The sequence below is a fragment of the Suncus etruscus genome, chromosome 13, assembly GCF_024139225.1.
Source record: "Suncus etruscus isolate mSunEtr1 chromosome 13, mSunEtr1.pri.cur, whole genome shotgun sequence".
NCBI classification, from domain to species: domain Eukaryota; kingdom Metazoa; phylum Chordata; class Mammalia; order Eulipotyphla; family Soricidae; genus Suncus; species Suncus etruscus.
Window position 1 is genome coordinate 31058549 of NC_064860.1, and position 18620 is coordinate 31077168.

Consider the following 18620-nt stretch of genomic DNA (forward strand, 5'->3'; position numbering starts at 1 on the left):
GTTTTCTGAAGTTAATGTGGGTACCCCCACATCTTCCTTTTTCCATGAAGCCTGGCAACTGTACCTATGCCCACAAAGACAGTCACCATGTTTGAACAGGGCTAGCTTCATAGATTCACTCTTTTTTTTAAACAAGTATAAGCAGAATTATGAAAGATTATGGGTATACCAGTCCAAGGAGCATAAAGTTAGCCATCTCAGGAGAAGTCCAAGTCCCCACCCTGAAAAGCCATGCCTGCTGTCTTCACACCCAAAATTACTGTTTTCTTGATGATCCTGCCTTATCACCTTTGTGGATACCTATCTGATCAAACTCAGGACTGTCATATTTGGACCAGACCTCCTCTCATATCTTCCTTGTTCCAGGAGGCATGGCAGCTGAGTAAATGATCCCAAAAGTTGCAATATCAGTAATGCTTGAATTTTTGGATAACTCCATCTGCTTGATGCTAACATCCTACCTCAACACACGAATTTAACAGAATGGACAGCTAACAAGAACTTACTAAATTTTCTGCCATTGTATTAATGACTTTATTAGAGATACTATAATTTTCACAAATGTGCTTGCTACTATAGTTTTTTTCTTTTTAAAAAAAAAATCTTTCTTCTTTTCCTTTTTAAAAATTTCTTCTTTCTGGGGGTTGGAGTGGTAGCAGAGGGTTAGGGCATTTGCCTTGCATGCAGCTGACCCAGGACAGACGTAGGTTTGATTCCCGGCTTTCCATATGGTCTCCGGAGCCAGGTGCAATTTCTGAGCACAGAGCCAGGAGTGACCTGAGGACCACTGGGTGTTACCCTACTCACCCAAAAATAATGTCTTCTTTCTATTTCCTTTACAGTAACTTTGCTTTGTTTCTGTAAACAAATGTAGTATAGTCAACTATGTCAACTGTGATGCATTTTCTTTAAATAAAGTAAAAAGATAAAACATTACAATGCAAGGGGGAAAATATTATAAAAATACAACATAGATTTTTACAGTTATTTATTTTTAATGTTCAACATTAGTGAATAATAACATATTAACATCAGAAGAAAAAATAAACTAAGTTCCTTGAGGTTACAAACAACAACATAATGAATCCACTCTGAAATGCTGTGACTATCAAGAATCACAGATACAAAGGTCTTCAATGATACTGAAATGTTTTGAGAAAGAAAATATCTTTTATATTGGATTCTGTTGGAATTTCATTAAACAAATTTTATGTCACTAGAGGTCTATATTAAGGAGAAAAGAAGGAGGCAATGACCAGATGCAGCTTTACATAAAACATTTCCAATGTCAGAACATCTCCAGAAATTCTAAAATCATGGCTGCCATGCTCTCTACTACTTGTCCTATGTTTATTAAAAAAAAAAAAATTCTGGGGCTGGAGCAATAGTACACTAGGTTCTGCATTTGCCTTGTTTGCAAATCTGCCAGCTGACTAAGATTTGATCCCTGGCATTCTGTCTGGCCCCAAGCCTGCCAGGTATAATTTCTGAGCTCAGGAGTAACCCTGATCACTGCCTGATCATACTACAGGTGTGACCCAAAAATAAAACAAAAATTATTTTCATGAGAATTATCAAGTCTATTTTTTGTTTTCTGGCATCTGACGTCCAACCAAAAGGTATTAAATAGAAGACTTCTAAAGGCATAAACTTGCTTACATATCATGACATTTAGACATATCCACTCCTTTCAAATCATATCCTTACTCCCTTATATACTGATTCCATCCTCAATTATGAAATGATATGACATTTTAAGACTTTTCTTCCCTAATCAATGATTTGTCTAAGGCAAAGTTCTTTGGTTGACAATAAAAAACAGCAACTGTTTGGAATGTTTAGATGGAAAAGATTAATGGACAGTCTACTATAAGTTATTATAGGTGGCTTCGGCAGAGACAGAAAGAATCAACCTTACAGACTTGACTTTTCTAATTCATTTCAGAAAGGAAAAAATTGTCTTAAAAGGAAATAAAAACATTAGAGAAGCAAATACACTAAAATATTAATACTACTGTATTAATTGTAGAAAAGTAAATGCTGCTAATCTATTAAATGGAAAGTTTTGGTAAGAAAATCATTCTCATATCATTCTTTGCACAAGATAAGTCATTTTTACATCAGGAGGAGCAAAAAGTCACTAAAACTATTTTCATCAAAGGTAGGAATTTCTTTTTGAAATGAGTATTACAGAGAAGAGGAAAAATAGTAAAAGCTCACTCAAAGAGGTCGTGAAACATTCTTTGTCCCATTGCTATATATGCATCCTTCTCCTCTGGTGTCATTTGAGCAACCAGCTCTGGCCTCTGGCTCACTTCACTATAAGAGAAAGAACGACCAGCGACCATAACAACAGGGTCATCTGCTACTTCCTCAAATTCGTCGTCATCCTCCTCATCTTCTTCTCGGTGATGCGAAGCCATAGCTGCTGGATGGGGTGGGGACTCATCGTCTGACTCACTAGTATCACTCTCTGAGTCGCTGGCATTGCCAGCGTTGCCAGGAGCAGCTGATCCCACCAAGCCAGCTGTGGCAGAGGAAGTCTTCTTCTCATGAATAAGGAGTGCTCGCATGACTTCTTCATTATCATCCAGCCCTGTACGTCCTTCCTTCCGGTCCTGAAATGTGTCTATATCTATACCTAGAAAGAAAAACCCAGTAAGTCAATATCCTCAAATATTAAAAGGCATGCTTTGGTAAGTAATTTAAAGCATATAATTTTAGTATATTTAGGTAGTATAAGACACATTCCACTGGTTCGATATTTTTAGATTACATCCTTAATATATGAAAAATGAGTCCCACAAATGAATTTAAGATGCACAATAAAAAATGCATGGTATTCACACAGTTTATTCCTTTTCATCACTTCCTATCTATTACACAAATAAGAACCTCTTCCTTTCACATATCTATATACCAAATTTCTGTATTTTCCCTCAACATTTATTTATAATATAGAGAATAATTCATGTCATCAACATTGCTACATCAGAATGTAGGTCTTCTCAACAGATATTTATCCCGTTTTTTTCTTTCTCTCTTTTTTTTTTTTTTTTTTTGTGGGGAGGCCAGACCTAGATGTGCACTGGGAATGCTTGGCTTTGCAGCTCTGCACTCAGGAATCACTCCTGGCTGGCCCGGGATCACACGAAATCTCGGGAAGCAAACCAAGTCAGCAAGGCACTCTACCTACTGTGTTACTGCTCTGGAACCTATTTCTTTCTAATGAGTAATATGCCCCATGTGCCCTGAACAGTGTGCCTATCACTAAATAAATATTTGATAGATGATGCAATAAATGAGTTTTGTTTACATAAAGCAAATTAAGTGTACTTTGAACACTTTATTAAAAATATTCAGGATCAGAGATTTTTCTAAGTGCACACTTATCGTTTTCTGTTTACATCTTATTTGATAAATTAGACAAAAAAAAAAAATCAGTGGACTATATGAGGTGCCAGGGATCAAATCTGGGTAGGCTGCATTGGAAGCAAGTGCCTTGCCCACTATTCTATCTCTTCTGCCCTCAGCTGGGGTTGTTTAACTCCTCAAAAAAATTTCCTTCCACCTTCCACCCCTCCAACTAGTGCCCCCATTTCCCTCTCCCTGGGAGCACTGTTGCCCAGGTTCCTACCCCCAAAATGCCCAGAGTGAAGAGAGTGACTTGCAAAAAAAAAAAAAAAAATTTTTTTTTTTGAAAACGCTTGAATTATGTTAAGTTTGAAAATAATACCAAAGACATCAATGCTTCAAATATACAAAAGTAATAAAAGTGTTTGGAACCTGACTTACTCACTAAAATTGTGATATGCTACCTAAAAGCTTTATGTTTTCTCTCTAGTGTAAAAATATGCAAAAATTAGTATCTGCTTTAGTGGATTATTGTGGAGAATTAGTGAGTATTAATGATGTGCTTAGTATAAGTCAAACACTTTGATTGGTTTATCTATATGAAAAATGATCTATGATCATTAAGCAAAAAAAGGCTTAAGAATGACCAATTCTGTTTATGACTAAGTAAAAGCATCTATCTTCTCATTAGCACATTACATTGGATTAGCTGTAATTGTGAACATTTCAGAAAGTATAGAACGGAATTATTAAACATATTAAGACAAAGTAAAACATTAAAAAAATTGAAGGTTTTGTTAAAGAAAATAGAATTGATAACATAAATGTAAAAATGGGAATAAAGATCAGTCAACACTTAACTACTTTAAAAAAAGCTTCTAAAGGCAGGATGTCCTCCTTAGATTCTTTTAGTTAGAGCAGAATTCAATAGAAAACTTTATAAAAAGGAATGTAGAGATTCTAAGGCAATTGCTACTTCTAAAATAGTGTTCCAAATAGTTAAGTATTATCAACATTGCATTTTGATTAATTTTTTAAGCAAATATAAAGGTAGGAAAGTACCCAGGGAAATAACTCAGTGATAAAGTACCTGATTTCAAACCCTGTCCCTAGCATTGTCCCACATCATCAAATGTGATTTCCAATGTCACAATTGGTGTGAAATATACAGCAAGCACCATACCAAGTGTGTGAGATCTGGATGTCATAACAAGAACAGAAAAGATAGGAACGCCCCAGGCAGGAACATACGATAGGCCACAGATTAGCACAACATGGAAAATGGGCCAAATCAGCCTTTATGCCACCTGCTAAGCAGCACAAGCAGCCCAAACTAGTACCTCCAGAACAAAAGAGAGGGGAATGTTGTCAGGAACAGTAGAAAGTCTGCAATTTGATTAAATATACAGAGAGGAGGCAAATGACCCCCCTATCTTACTTTCTGCTATCTGCCCAATTTCCCTCAGTCAAAGCCTTAGAATAAAGGAGAGGTAGTTTCTAAACTAGAATAAGCACACTGCCATTTGGCTTGAGGTGGGGAGTGTGCCACTGATCTGGCCAAGTCATCTGATACCTGCCAATTTATACAAGTAAGCCTCAATCAGTGCCTCCAGAAGAAAGAAGAAGGCAACCCCGACCAAGAACATTAGGAACTCAATTGCCTACATATTGATTGCCTATCATTTAAATTAAAACACAGAGACACCTACTGCTGGCCAAATCCTGAACATGCTGCACACAATCAAACTGAAGAACAACTGGTAGGAGAACAACTGAGAAATGATACCCAATTTCTAAGAGGGAGAGATGGGGTGAGTTCCACCCATACATCTTCAGTATGCAACACCCAAGCACACAGCACTGTGACAATGAAATAAATAAAGGGGCTCAGTTACGTCAATGGCAACAAAAGTTCAGGGACCCTCAATTACACCAGATCTCTCTAAACTACCTTAAGATTTTTACAACTGATCCTTTGATGCCAGATGACCTTTATAAAAAGTGATCTTATACACTTGGTATAGTGCTTGCGGTATATCTCACACCAATTGTGACACTGGGAATCACATTTGATGATGTGGGACAATGCCAGAGACAGGGTTTGAAATCAGGTACTTTATCACCAAGTTATTTCCCTGGGTACTTCCCTACATTTATATTTGCTTAAAACCTCTCTGCACATGTCAAAGAAAATCTAATGAAAAAATAATTTTAAAAAGTTATTCAAGCAGAATATATAACTATAAAAAAGGTGAAACTTGCAGCCTGGTGCAATTCTGATGGAACAAGAGGGTATTAAGTGAAATAAGTCAGAGGGAAAACAAATACTGAATTATTTCACTCATCTATGGCATAGAGGGGGAGAAAAAGGGGGAATCGGTTTCACTGAACAGTAAAACAAAATACTCTTTACTTTTGAGGACACAGCTAAAATTAACAAGCAATGAGGGGAGAAGACTGAGAAAAGGCTAGATTAGAAATGATATAAAGCAGTAGTGAAGGTTTTGGGAACTTTGGGGTGGTGAAAGTCTAGCAATTTTATACAGAAAAATAGAAAGTCATCACTACTGCAATTATATTCACAAAATTACAATAAAATAATATCAATAAGGGTAAGGGAAATGAATTAAAACTTGAGTCATTTCTCTTGGGAAGCAAGAGACCTATCAGATGACTGATAAGGTTCTTCAAAACTTAGTAAAAAAAAAATGTTGTTATAAAGCTGAAAAACAAAAAATAAAGATTATCTCTGGAAGTTAAAGTAGAAATACAGTTCTAGGAAGAGTATTATTTAACACTTATAAATCACAAAGATGTATATTGGGAAATGACAAGTTTTCTGGAGATGTTAAGCAATAATGTATGCTTAAAGACCAAGAAGTGGAGAGAGGGAGAGAGAAAAAAGAGAGCTGACAACAAAAAAATAATATAGGAAGAACCAAAAGTTATATAAGAGGGCAGATCAGAAAGAGATCATTTCTACCCTGGCAATTTATGAGCAAATCTGCCTACAGGAAAAAAGAAATTAAGATATCCAAAAGATAGTTCAAACTTATCAGATAAAACTTATCTGATAAAAAAAAAACCTCTCTGCACATGTCAATACAGTTGTTGGTCTTAAAACCACAGCAAGTAAACTAGAGAATATCATACTGAGTGAAATCATTCAGAAGAGCTAAAATGATTTCACTCATATGAAGGATTTAAAGATATACAAGTTGGCATCCAAAGCCAACGGCAACACAATAACAGGACTGATACACAAATTGAGTTTATAAGGGGTGGGGCCAAATTTTTGAAAGAGATGGGCACTGGAATCCTTGGAAGACAAAGGTAAAATACATTGGTGATGGGTGTGATGTTGAAATTATGTAGGGAAGCCATCATTAATATATTGTCAATTAATCAATTAAAAGAGCAAGTAATGAAATATTAGTTACAACCTAGCAGAATATTGAAAATAAAACTCAAATAATGATGACAAAATGCATAAACAACATATGACATTTTGGCCATGGCCAAACAGTATATTACAATTTGAGATGGTCAAGATATACACAAAATGAAAACAATAGATGAAGGCAGGTTGGGAAGAAGAGATCTATTTGTAAGGAAATTGGAAATAAAAGAAATTATAGCTCATTATAACGAGACATAATTTGTCTACAAATTTCTAAAAAATATTGAAATGATGGAGGAAAATTAAGTACAGAACAAATAAGAGTGTCTTCTTACATTCACTATATAAATCCTATTCTTTCATGAAAATTGATGGAAGACAAATTTAGACAAGAAGCATTCTATTCTATTCTATTCTATTTTATTCTTTTTTTTTTTTTTTTTTTTTGGTTTTTGGGCCACACCCGGTGACGCTCAGGGGTTACTCCTGGCTATGCGCTCAGAAGTCGCTCCTGGCTTGGGGGACCATATGGGATGCCGGGGGATCGAACCGCGGTCCGTCCTAGGCTAGCGCAGGTAAGGCAGGCACCTTACCTCCAGCGCCACCGCCCGGCCCCTCTATTCTATTCTATTCTATTCTATTCTATTCTATTCTATTCTATTCTATTCTATTCTATTCTATTCTATTCGGCTTTGGGGGTCACACTCAACAGGACTCAGTGTTTCTTCCTGGCACTGCACTCAGGGACTATCCTTAAGTGCTCAGGAGACCAAATGGTGCTAGGGGTGACTGTATGCAAGACAAATGCCCTACCCACTGTACTATTTCTCTGGCAATGGTGCACAGGGCTTACCCCTGGCTCTGTATTCAGAGATAAATCCTGACACTACTCAGATGATCATATGTGGTGCTTATGGTATACCATATGTGGTGTTAGTGACCAATTAAGGTTTTCTTCATGTAATATAAGCACCTTATCCCTATACTACAGACCTTCCTACTTTATAAAGCCTCAATTGGGCCAGAGTGGTGGTGAGAAGTGGTAAGCCCACCTTGCGGGAGCTGGCCTAGGACGGACCGTGGTTAGATCCCCCAGTGTCCCATATGGTTTCCCAAGCCAGGAGAGATTTCTGAGCGCATAGCCAGGAGTAACCCGAGTGTCACTGGGTGTTGCCCCCAAAACAACAAAACAAAACAAAACAAAACAAAAAGAAAGCCTCAGTTCACAAAACTGAATATGGAAGAAATAATTTAAGGCTTTTTGAAATAAATACCATCTTTTTAGAATCCCTAAGTGCATAAACTTTGTTAAGCTTATAAACCTAGTTGTAGATAATTAGGTTCTTGCTAATGATAGTTTCATTTTACTCAATTTTGTTTTTAAGTTCAAAGAAAGGATTTTGTTATTTTAAGAATAGGCAACAAGTTGGAGAAAAAAAGTATTTTTTAGTAGTCAACAACCTTAATGCAATATAATCTAAATAACCTAATCAAATAATCAAAAAGCACAGCCAAGTTCATCAATATAGGAGAGAAAGTGAAGTTACAGCTGCTAAAACTATTTTTTCTGACTGGAATTAAAAGAGTAAGGAAAAGCAGATTTAAATTTGATTTATTGTTTTTAATTTTTTTAAATAAAAGGATATATTAATACTATATCATAAGGAAAAATATTTTGTATATCAAATAAAAACATTTTATTACATCATGTCAATGCAGCCTACAATATAGTTTTAAGCCACCCACATAAGTAGCATCTAATTGTACTTTTTAATAAATTAACTATTTTTTTTTGTTTTGGTTTTGGCCACACTCCATGATGCTCAGCGGTTATTCCTGGCTATGTACTCAGAAATCTCCCCTGGCTTGGGACCATATGGGATGCTGGGGGATTGAACCACAGTTTGTCCTAGGTTAGCGTGTGCAAGACAAATGCCCTACCGCCTGCACCACCACTCCAGCCCCTAAAATTAACTATTTTTAACAAAATTTTCTTAAAGCACTATGAATTATGCATAAGTATGCATAGGGGTGGTATTACTTGCTTTACCATCACACAATCTAATTATTACTTTTACAATTTTTTTCTAGGGGAGTTATACGTGGTAGTTCTCAGGACATACTCTGGGCTCTGCACTCGGGCACCATTCCTGGCAGTGCATGGAGGACAATAGGGATGCTAGGGATTCAATCTGGGTTGGCTGCATGCAAGGCAAGTGTCTTACTCACTGTACTATCACTATGGTCCTGCTCTTACACTCAATATGTACTTTAAAGAAATGTTAACTATGAAGGCAAAGGATATTAGAAGGCCAAAACCAAGATGATAACATTTACACTATAAAGATATATATCATGGGGATAGGAAACACAGATTTTAATGCTAGTGACATCTATCCAGAGAGAAATTGCCTTTCATCTCTGCTTCCAATTTAACATTTGTTCAGTCTTAGCCTCCAACTTACTATATTCCTAAATATTTATTTATTAGTATATTTGGTATATTCCTAAATCACTGTCACCTAAAATCTTCAATCCAGTAATTTAAGATCAAAATTTAATTGCAGTTCTCATACTCAAATTCAATTCTTAATTTGTCAGGTAGGTATTAGAAAGATTTCAAAAATGTTCTAAAAATGTTTTGCCAATCTTTCACAGTGAGAATCCTTGATCCTTTAGTCATGTGGTTTCTTTTTATATGTATCAGGGAGCACTAACTTCACGGTATTTTTGAGAAAACAACATAAAAAAGTTTGTACTAAAGTAAAGAATAAAAAGTCATGGAAAAAGTTAAAGGAGTAAGAATAAAGAGGCAAGTTTGGCTACCTCAAACATAAGAGCACTTCTTTAAGAATATTAAAAGATAAATTTCTCAAATCTAAAAATAGAAATTTAGTAGGATGCCCATTTGCTTTTCAATAAAGCTAAAGGGTAGTATAAATACAATAATTGCTTTTAAAGAAGGGTAATACAAATATAATGGTTGGTTTTAAATATTATTGGTTTAATTTTTACTTCATGCTATAATGTAACTGTTTTATAAAACGGATATAATAAATTACCAGTGAAAATAAAAATTTCCTAGACATTAGAAAAATAAATACCTTAACAACTATCATGGCAATGGTAGTGAGTGAGAGAAATAGAATGTCTGTCTCAAATACTAGCAGGGTTGGGGAAAGAGAAGAGATGATAGGAGGGCTGCACTGGTGAAGGGGGTATATGACTAAAACTCAACTACAAACATGCTTGTAATCATGGTGCTTAAAAAAGATATTATTATAATAAAATAAAAAAAAGAATTTTTTAGACAATCTCCCACATCAGTTTTGCAGGGTAACTCCTGGCTCTGTTCTCAGAATCACTCCTGGTAGGCTCAGGACTCATATAGGATGCCAGGGATCAAATCCAGATCAGCTATATTCAAAGCAAACTCCCTTTTTGACACACTATCACTCTGGCCCCCAAGTTCATTTTCTACTAAGCCCAGAACATGTTAATTGTTAAAAATATCAATCTTACCTTCTTTCATCTCTTCAGAACTATATGCCCCTTGAACAGTACTCTCTCTTAACCAAATGGGTCTCTCTTTAGCAGATTTTCCCTCCAGTGAGGTTCGATGAAGCTCTTCTTGGTCGTCCATGTTAATGACAACATTCTGAGTGTATAAGTCCTCATAGGAGGGACCTTTAGTGGTCCAAGCTTCCTTGTGGTGCACACCTGGCAGGCCAGCAGCTCCAGCAGTAGCTGCTACACGGTCCTTGCTACATAAAAAAAAAAAAAAAAATTAGAGATTAGGAAAAAGAAAAATAAGGTCCTGGAGTTAGAAAAGGAAGGTAGCTGGAAGTATTACAAGTTGTCAGTAAATTCATAGTGTTTAGTTACAGTTCCCATCATTGGGTGAAGATGGCAGAGAAGGACAAGGACTGTTTCCAGTCAACCAAATCCCTGAATTTCCCGGGGGAGTCTAAATTTACCCTCAGCACAGTAGGGACACTGAAAAACAATGAGGAAGATACAAAGAAGCCCACCAAGTTCAATGCGTGAAAACAGTTTGACCTAACAACACCAACCAGCTCCAAAAATCCTCAGCAAATGACTCTAATGATATCAAGTTGAGAATGCTTAATGAGCCAACGAAATGAAGGAACAGGTAGTGAGCAAAACATAAGAAAGTAAGAGTGCCAAAATGATAAATTACAATCAGAAATAACAGAAATGAAGGTATGGTAGGTGCTGTTAAAAACTCATTAGAAGTCCTGAAGTTCAAGAATAACAGCAGTTGAGAAAATTATCAAGAAACTCAGAGATAAGATGAAGAAAACATCTAGGAAAAAAAACAAGAATGTACCGTATTTTCCGGCGTATAAGACGACTCCCTAATTTTGCAGTTAAAACATAGGTTTAGGCCTATAGTCGCTGTATCAGACAGAACGTTCCTGTGCTGCACGTTCTGCATGTGTTCCTGTGCTCATGTACCACAGTGAGCCAATCACAACAAGCAAAGGTCCAAAGGTTATACTGTAACAGACTTCCTCTCTGACTCTGGCCAATCTGAGCAGGCTTTTTACAGTGTAGATTTGGGTCCAGAACACTGTCTCATTTGCATGCATAAAAAGCCTGCTTGGATTGGCTGATTTAGAAAGGCAGTCCGAGCAGCCTTGCAGTGATCGGTGCAGGATCAAGTTGGAAAATTCGTTTTGTGGCAATATTCAGACAATTTTTGTTTAGCGGCATATTGAAACATTTTTCGGGATATACTCGGCATATAAGACGACCCCCGATTTTTGGTTGACTTTTTTTTGTTTGTTTCAAAAGTCGTCTTATACGCCGGAAAATACGGTAAATAAAAGTCTGAAAATAAATTTAAAAAGCACACCCAAGAGTCATGGGATGAGCGCAAGAGGAACAATGTAAGAATTATTAGAGTCCCTGAGGGCCAGGAAGGCAAATTTTGATGAAGAATTGATGGTTAAAAAATTCATAGTCAAGAATTTTCCAGAGTTTAAGATTTTAGAAATTTTCTGCTCAGACTTTAGGAATATAGGCAACCAAATACAAAATACCCAGTGAAAACAAATACAACAGATAAACTCCTAGACACATTTTACTCAGAATAAAAAAATAAAAAACAAGATAGAGACATAAAATTGAAAGCAGAGGATAAAAAGGTAATTTGCATAATAGTGAAAAGTCTAAGTTTCACAGATAGATCAAATGATACTTGATGAGTCAGAAGAGAATAGAAGGATATACTATAAATTCAATAAAACAAACACCAAGAGTACACTATCCAGCTAAATTATCTTCAGATTTGAGGGAACAACATAGAACTTCAAGGACAGGCAACAGCTTGGAAATTCATAGTCTTGAAACGAGTTTTTCAAGAAGTATTAAATTTAGGAGTTTTTCTCAAGGACAAAATAAATTTCCCAGCATGTAGCACTGAGTATGGCATTTATTTATGACAATTATGGTTGCATCCTACTAAATTAAAAATGGCATGTGTTTTCTAGCTTGCAATAGGCTCTTAAACATTTTCAATAACAAATTAATGTCTCATTTATACTTAGTGGTCAGTATCTGATTAAGTTTTTACAGAGATTTTTATTACAATCTTTTAGTTAGAAGATGCCAACATTTAAGCAATATCTATATTTTCTAATATATATTAGAAATGTATTCTAATATTTCTAATATAAAATGTAAGTATTTTCTAATATATGAAATTTTAATATATTTGCTATGATACCAGTTTTATATTAGAAGACATTGGTTTTATATTAGATAAGATTAGATACTTTTCTTAGGATGAAGCATACTATATACATTTATAAACCTATCAAGATTTTCTCCTTTAAAATATCTTAATTTTTATCACTCTTACAAATTTTTACATTAGTAGAATTTTTCTAATTCATGTAAACCCTAACATGCATTAGCACATAATTATCCATAATATTATTTAAATTTAGATATATCTAAAAATGGAAATACTGAGTCCTAAAAGTATTTACTTTATCAACCTATCACTGATTTTTGTTTCGTGGAATTCCAGATTATCTCTAATCATTTATATGTGTTTAAGTGTGACACACCACAAACACATATATACACAGTCTCTCCCATATGTGAGATATAAAAAGAAACACAGTAAACATTAAGTAAGGGAACAAGAAATGGTCAAAGTCGTAAGAACTGAAGATTTTGTTGATGGAACTGAGCTTACATCAATTAAGATATTTCAATAAGGTATTCTGTTTATGACCGAAACTACAGACATGCTTGTAATCATGGTGCTTAAATATGTAAAAATAAAATAAACAAAATAAATTTAAAATAAAATAAAATACTTAATTAAAAAAAAGATATTTCTGGGGCCGGTGAGGTGGCGCTAGATGTAAGGTGTCTGCCTTGCAAGTGCTAGCCAAGGAAGGACCGCAGTTCCATCCCCCGGCGTCCCATATGGTCCCCCCAAGCCAGAGGCAATTTCTGAGCACTTAGTCAAGAGTAGCCCCTGAGCATCAAACGGGTGTGGCCCGAAAAACCCCAAAAAAAAAAAAAAAAAAAAAAAAAAGAAAGAAAAAAAGATATTTCAATAAATCTATTTATGGGGAAAATAATATGGTAACTTTAAAATACTAGTCTGGAAAACTTTTTCTCAGTAACATATTTCATAAATATTTTTATTTAAAGATAAACAAAAAGGGCCAGAGCAATAGAATAGCAGTAGGAAGTTTGCCTTGCACAAAGCTGCACAGGACTGACCTGGTTCAATCCCCAGCGTTCCATATGGTCCCCTGAGCCAGGAGCGATTTCTGAGCAATTTCAGGAGTAACCCCTGAGAGTCATCAGGGGTAAACCAAAAAGCTCAAAATACTCAGCTTAACTTGCACCTTCTCCACCCTTTTTCCCTCCTCTATCACTTAACCATGGTCAACTGTAGTCTAAATATTAACTATGTTAACATATTTTGAGGAGTATAGAGTGTACGCTCATATTAGTTAATATTTAATATTGTTAAAATACCCTATTTTATTATTAACATATTTTCCAGCATATAAGACAACTGGGTATATAAGACTACCTCTCTTAACACACATCAAATGGAAATTAAAAAAACATAAGAGAAAAAAGAGTAGAACCCTCAAAGGTTAACAGTATATGTTTAATAAAGCTAAACTTTGGAATGCCAGCAATCATTTTACAGTTGTCATTTGAAGTGAGTGACTGAGACTTTTTAATTGTGATTTTACAATGAGAGCAGGGAGAGGAGCCTCCTACAAGAGCAGCTGGCTGGGGTACAGTGATTAATAGGACCGCTAGAGGAAGACAGAGCGCCTCCTCTGTGTCCCATAAAAGCTTAACAGAGGACTGAGCACCAGAAAGCTGCATATCAGCGATGATATCTGGCAGCTGGATAGGATGCAATGCTTAGTAACAGCTTTGCTGTGTGCCCTGAAAGATGAATTAGGACAAGCAGAGGACTGAGTGATGATGGCTGGCAGCTGGATAGGATGTAGCGGTAAAGGGGGGAAGTGCAGATCTCTCGTCCCTGAAGCTGGAGTAAGTTTCAGCATGCTGTATACCAAAGTATAAGATGACCCCCAACTTTTAAGTCTTTTATGGGTTAAAAAGTCATCTTATACACCAGAAAATATAGTAGTTATTATTAATCTCACTGTATTTAATTTATGATTTAAATTTTATCATAGTAATGTATATACTGAAAAAAAATCTCTCTTTTTTGTATTTTTTGTAAGGTTTGGTGAAATTCAGTTTCAGGAGCCATAGAATCTATCCCCCAGAACTAAAAGAGAACTACAATAATTCAAGGTCATTGTGTGTTCATTTCCTTTTCTTTAAGGAAAGTAGTCTTTAAAGCTAAACTTCAACTTATATTAGTATTCATCTGCTTGCCAAATAAGACATTTCAATACTCTCAGGTTCTTTTCTACTGAGTTCCATCTTTTGACTGCTGCACCTATGCTAACTCTTATAAACATCCCCCAACAACTATTTTACCCAATCGTAATAATGATCTGGGCATGTTACACTAGCGGGGGTGGGCAGACATGGTGATATGGAATGCACTATTCCCAAAGGGAAGAGTTGACCTCCCATTAGTAGAGGGAGGTCAACACTAGTGGTGGAATTAGTTCTGATTCATTATATGCATGAAACCCAACTATGAAGAAATCACAGGGGTTTCAATAAAAAATGATTTCTGTTGGGGCCGAAGAAATAGCATGGAGGTAGGGCATTTGCCTTGCATGCAGAAGGTCGATATTTCAAATCCCAGTATACCATATGGTCCCCTGAACCTGCTGATTCTGAGCGTAGAGCCAGGAGTAACCCCTAAGCGCTGCTGGGTGTGACAGCCCACCCCCCCCAAAAAAAGATTTCTGTCTTGCAATTAGTTGAAGTTTTTCTGATTTCTATCCATGTATCTGAATGTCCACTGCCTGAAAATAACATCTCTGATCATTATATAGACTAAGGTAATCTTGTGCTAACCTCATCCCCACCATTCTGAATCTAGGTAACACAGGTCCAATGTTATTTTTTCTGTTAAGAAATGCATGAGAGAAGAGAGAGAGAGAGAGAGAGAGAGAGAGAGAGAGAGAGAGAGAGAGAGAGAGAGAGAGAGAGAGAGAGAAGAGAGAAGAGAGAAGAGAGGGGAGAGAGAGTGTAATGCCTCCTTCAGAGACTAGGGTGGGGGTGGATGGGAGGGGAGTTGGGGACATTGGTGGTGGGAAAAGTGCACTGGTGCAGGGTGATGTACATTAAATGACTGAAAGAAGTAACCATGGTGCTGAAATAAAGAATTTATTCAAAAAAAAAAAAAAAGTACTCTAGAGGATGGCACTAGAACTTTGATGGTAGGAGTGGTAACACTGCATAAATGTAAAGGTGTAAAGGTAACTCCTAATTTTTTTTCAATATTGTAAACAAATGAACAACAAATTTTAAAAAAATCACTGAGTTAAAAGGGTCAAGTTATAAAAATAAATAAAAGCATTCTTATTATTCTTGTTTTTAAACTGGCCCATGTTTGTCCAGCTATGAGCTGTAGTTTCTTACTACTAATTGTTATCAATTTGTATTATTTGATCTCTCATTGAATTTTAACTCTGGGCCTCTCACTATATCTAAGTTATCTATTTGCCTTGTTATAATTTAAAGTCTTATATTATAGTTTAAATAACTCATTCTATTTCTGCAGTCATCTAATTTACATTTGTGTACTACGGTTGTATAAATTATCATTATCTGTTCTGAATCACTGTACTTCTATCTTCTAATCTTACCTGCTCCATGTTGCCTTCTAAAAGTCTATATGCTGCATTTTCACTTTAATCGAACTTTGCTTACTTTTAATCTGATACAAATTGTTTTTTTAATTTAGTCTCTTGCATGTATTCCCTTTTCTCTTGTTCTTTCTTCATATCATCTGCGTTAAGTGCTTTATTTTTCCTCGCCTTATATTCTCAAGCTTTTCCTCTTAGTCATCATCTTGCATCTTTTAATATCGTTTCTGTTTTCAATACCATTATCTTGCATTAAACCTGCTCTATATGCCTGTCAGCTTCAAATGTAAGCATGTACCTTTTCTCTCATCTCCACCCACTCAGTGTTTCTCTAGCATATGCTTGTCCTTATCTGTCATGCCTTCATCTAGACTCTTAAGATACACCCAGATTTTTTTGAAGGTACTGCTTCTATATATAACCTTGACATATAGTTATATGAAAGCTGTATGATAGAGCATAGATGAATGCTCTATCTTTATTTATTTATTTATTATTTTTTTTTTAATTTTTTTTTTATTTAAACACCTTGATTACATACATGATTGTGTTTGGGTTTCAGTCATAAAAGGAACACCACCCATCACCAGTGCAACATTCCCATCACCCAAGTCCCAAATCACCCTCCTCCCCACCCAACCCCTGCCTGTACCCTAAACAGGCTCTACATTTCCCTCATACATTCTCAATATTAGGACAGTTCAAAATGTAGTTATTTCTCTAACTAAACTCATCACTCTTTGTGGTGAGCTTCCTGAGGTGAGCTGGAACTTCCAGCTCTTTTCTCTTTTGTGTCTGAAAATTATTATTACAAGGGTGTCTTTCATTTTTCTTAAAACCCATAGATGAGTGAGACCATTCTGCGTTTTTCTCTCTCTCTCTCTGACTTATTTCACTCAGCATAATAGATTCCATGTACATCCATGTATAGGAAAATTTCATGACTTCATCTCTCCTGACAGCTGCATAATATTCCATTGTGTATATGTACCACAGTTTCTTTAGCCATTCATCTGTTGAAGGGCATCTTGGTTGTTTCCAGAGTCTTGCTATGGTAAATAGAGCTGCAATGAATATAGGTGTAAGGAAGGGGTTTTTGTATTGTATTTTTGTGTTCCTAGGGTATATTCCTAGGAGTGGTATAGCTGGATCGTATGGGAGCTCGATTTCCAGTTTTTGGAGGAATCTCCATATCGCTTTCCATAAAGGTTGAACTAGACAGCATTCCCACCAGCAGTGGATAAGAGTTCCTTTCTCTCCACATCCCCGCCAACACTGTTTATTCTCATTCTTTGTGATGTGTGCCATTCTCTGGGGTGTGAGGTGGTATCTCATCGTTGTTTTGATTTGCATCTCCCTGATGATTAGTGATGTGGAACATTTTTTCATGTGTCTTTTGGCCATGCGTATTTCTTCTTTGTCAAAGTGTCTGTTCATTTCTTCTCCCCATTTTTTGATGGGGTTAGATGTTTTTTTCTTGTAAAGTTCTGTCAGTGCCTTGTATATTTTGGAGATTAGCCCCTTATCTGATGGGTATTGGGTGAATAGTTTCTCCCACTCAGTGGGTGGCTCTTGTATCCTGGGCACTATTTCCTTTGAGGTGCAGAAGCTTCTCAGCTTAATATATTCCCATCTGTTAATCTCTGCTTTCACTTGCTTGGAGAGTGCAGTTTCCTCCTTGAAGATGCCTGTAATGTCCTGTAGTGTTTTGCCTATGTGCTGTTCTATATATCTTATGGTTTTGGGGCTGATATCGAGGTCTTTAATCCATTTGGATTTTACCTTTGTACATGATGTTAGCTGGGGGTCTAAGTTTAATTTTTTGCAAGTGGCTATCCAATTGTGCCAACACCACTTGTTGAAGAGGCTTTCCCTGCTCCATTTAGGATTTCATGCTCCTTTATCAAAAATTAGATGGTTGTATCTCTGGGGAACATTTTCTGAGTATTCAAGCCTATTCCACTGATCTGAGGACCTATCCTTATTCCAATACCATGCTGTTTTGATAACTGTTGCTTTGTAGTACAGTTTAAGGTTGGGAAAAGTAATTCCTCCCATATTCTTTTTCCCAATGATTGCTTTAGCTATTCGAGGGTGTTTATTGTTCCAAATGAATTTCAAAAGTGTCTGATCCACTTCTTTGAAGAATGTCATGGGTATCTTTAGAGGGATGGCATTAAATCTGTATAATGCCTTGGGGAGTATTGACATTTTGATGATGTTAATCCTGCCAATCCATGAGCAGGGTATGTGTTTCCATTTCCGTGTGTCCTCTCTTATTTCTTGGAGCAGAGTTTTATAGTTTTCTTTGTATAGGTCCTTCACATATTTAGTCAAGTTGATTCCAAGATATTTGAGTTTGTGTGGTACTATTGTGAATGGGGTTGTTTTCTTAATGTCCATTTCTTCTTTATTACTGTTGGTGTATAGAAAGGCCATTGATTTTTGTGTGTTAATTTTGTAGCCTGCCACCTTGCTATATGAGTCTATTGTTTCTAGAAGCTTTTTGATAGAGTCTTTAGGGTTTTCTAAGTAGAGTATCATGTCATCTGCAA

General features: G+C 36.1%; 1 protein-coding gene across 1 annotated transcript in view; it reads right to left on the reverse strand.

Annotated features, from left to right (window-relative positions):
* Positions 1–1690: 1690 nt before the first annotated feature.
* GTF2E1 (general transcription factor IIE subunit 1) overlaps positions 1691–18620 on the reverse strand; it is a 33105-nt gene continuing 16175 nt past the window's right edge. The window contains exons 3-5 of the mRNA XM_049785951.1: positions 10277–10518; positions 8696–8698; positions 1691–2641 (exon numbers count right to left, since the gene is read on the reverse strand). Coding sequence (XP_049641908.1) covers positions 2217–2641; positions 8696–8698; positions 10277–10518 — 670 coding nt within the window. The 3' untranslated portion in view covers positions 1691–2216. The remainder of the gene's footprint in view (positions 2642–8695; positions 8699–10276; positions 10519–18620) is intronic.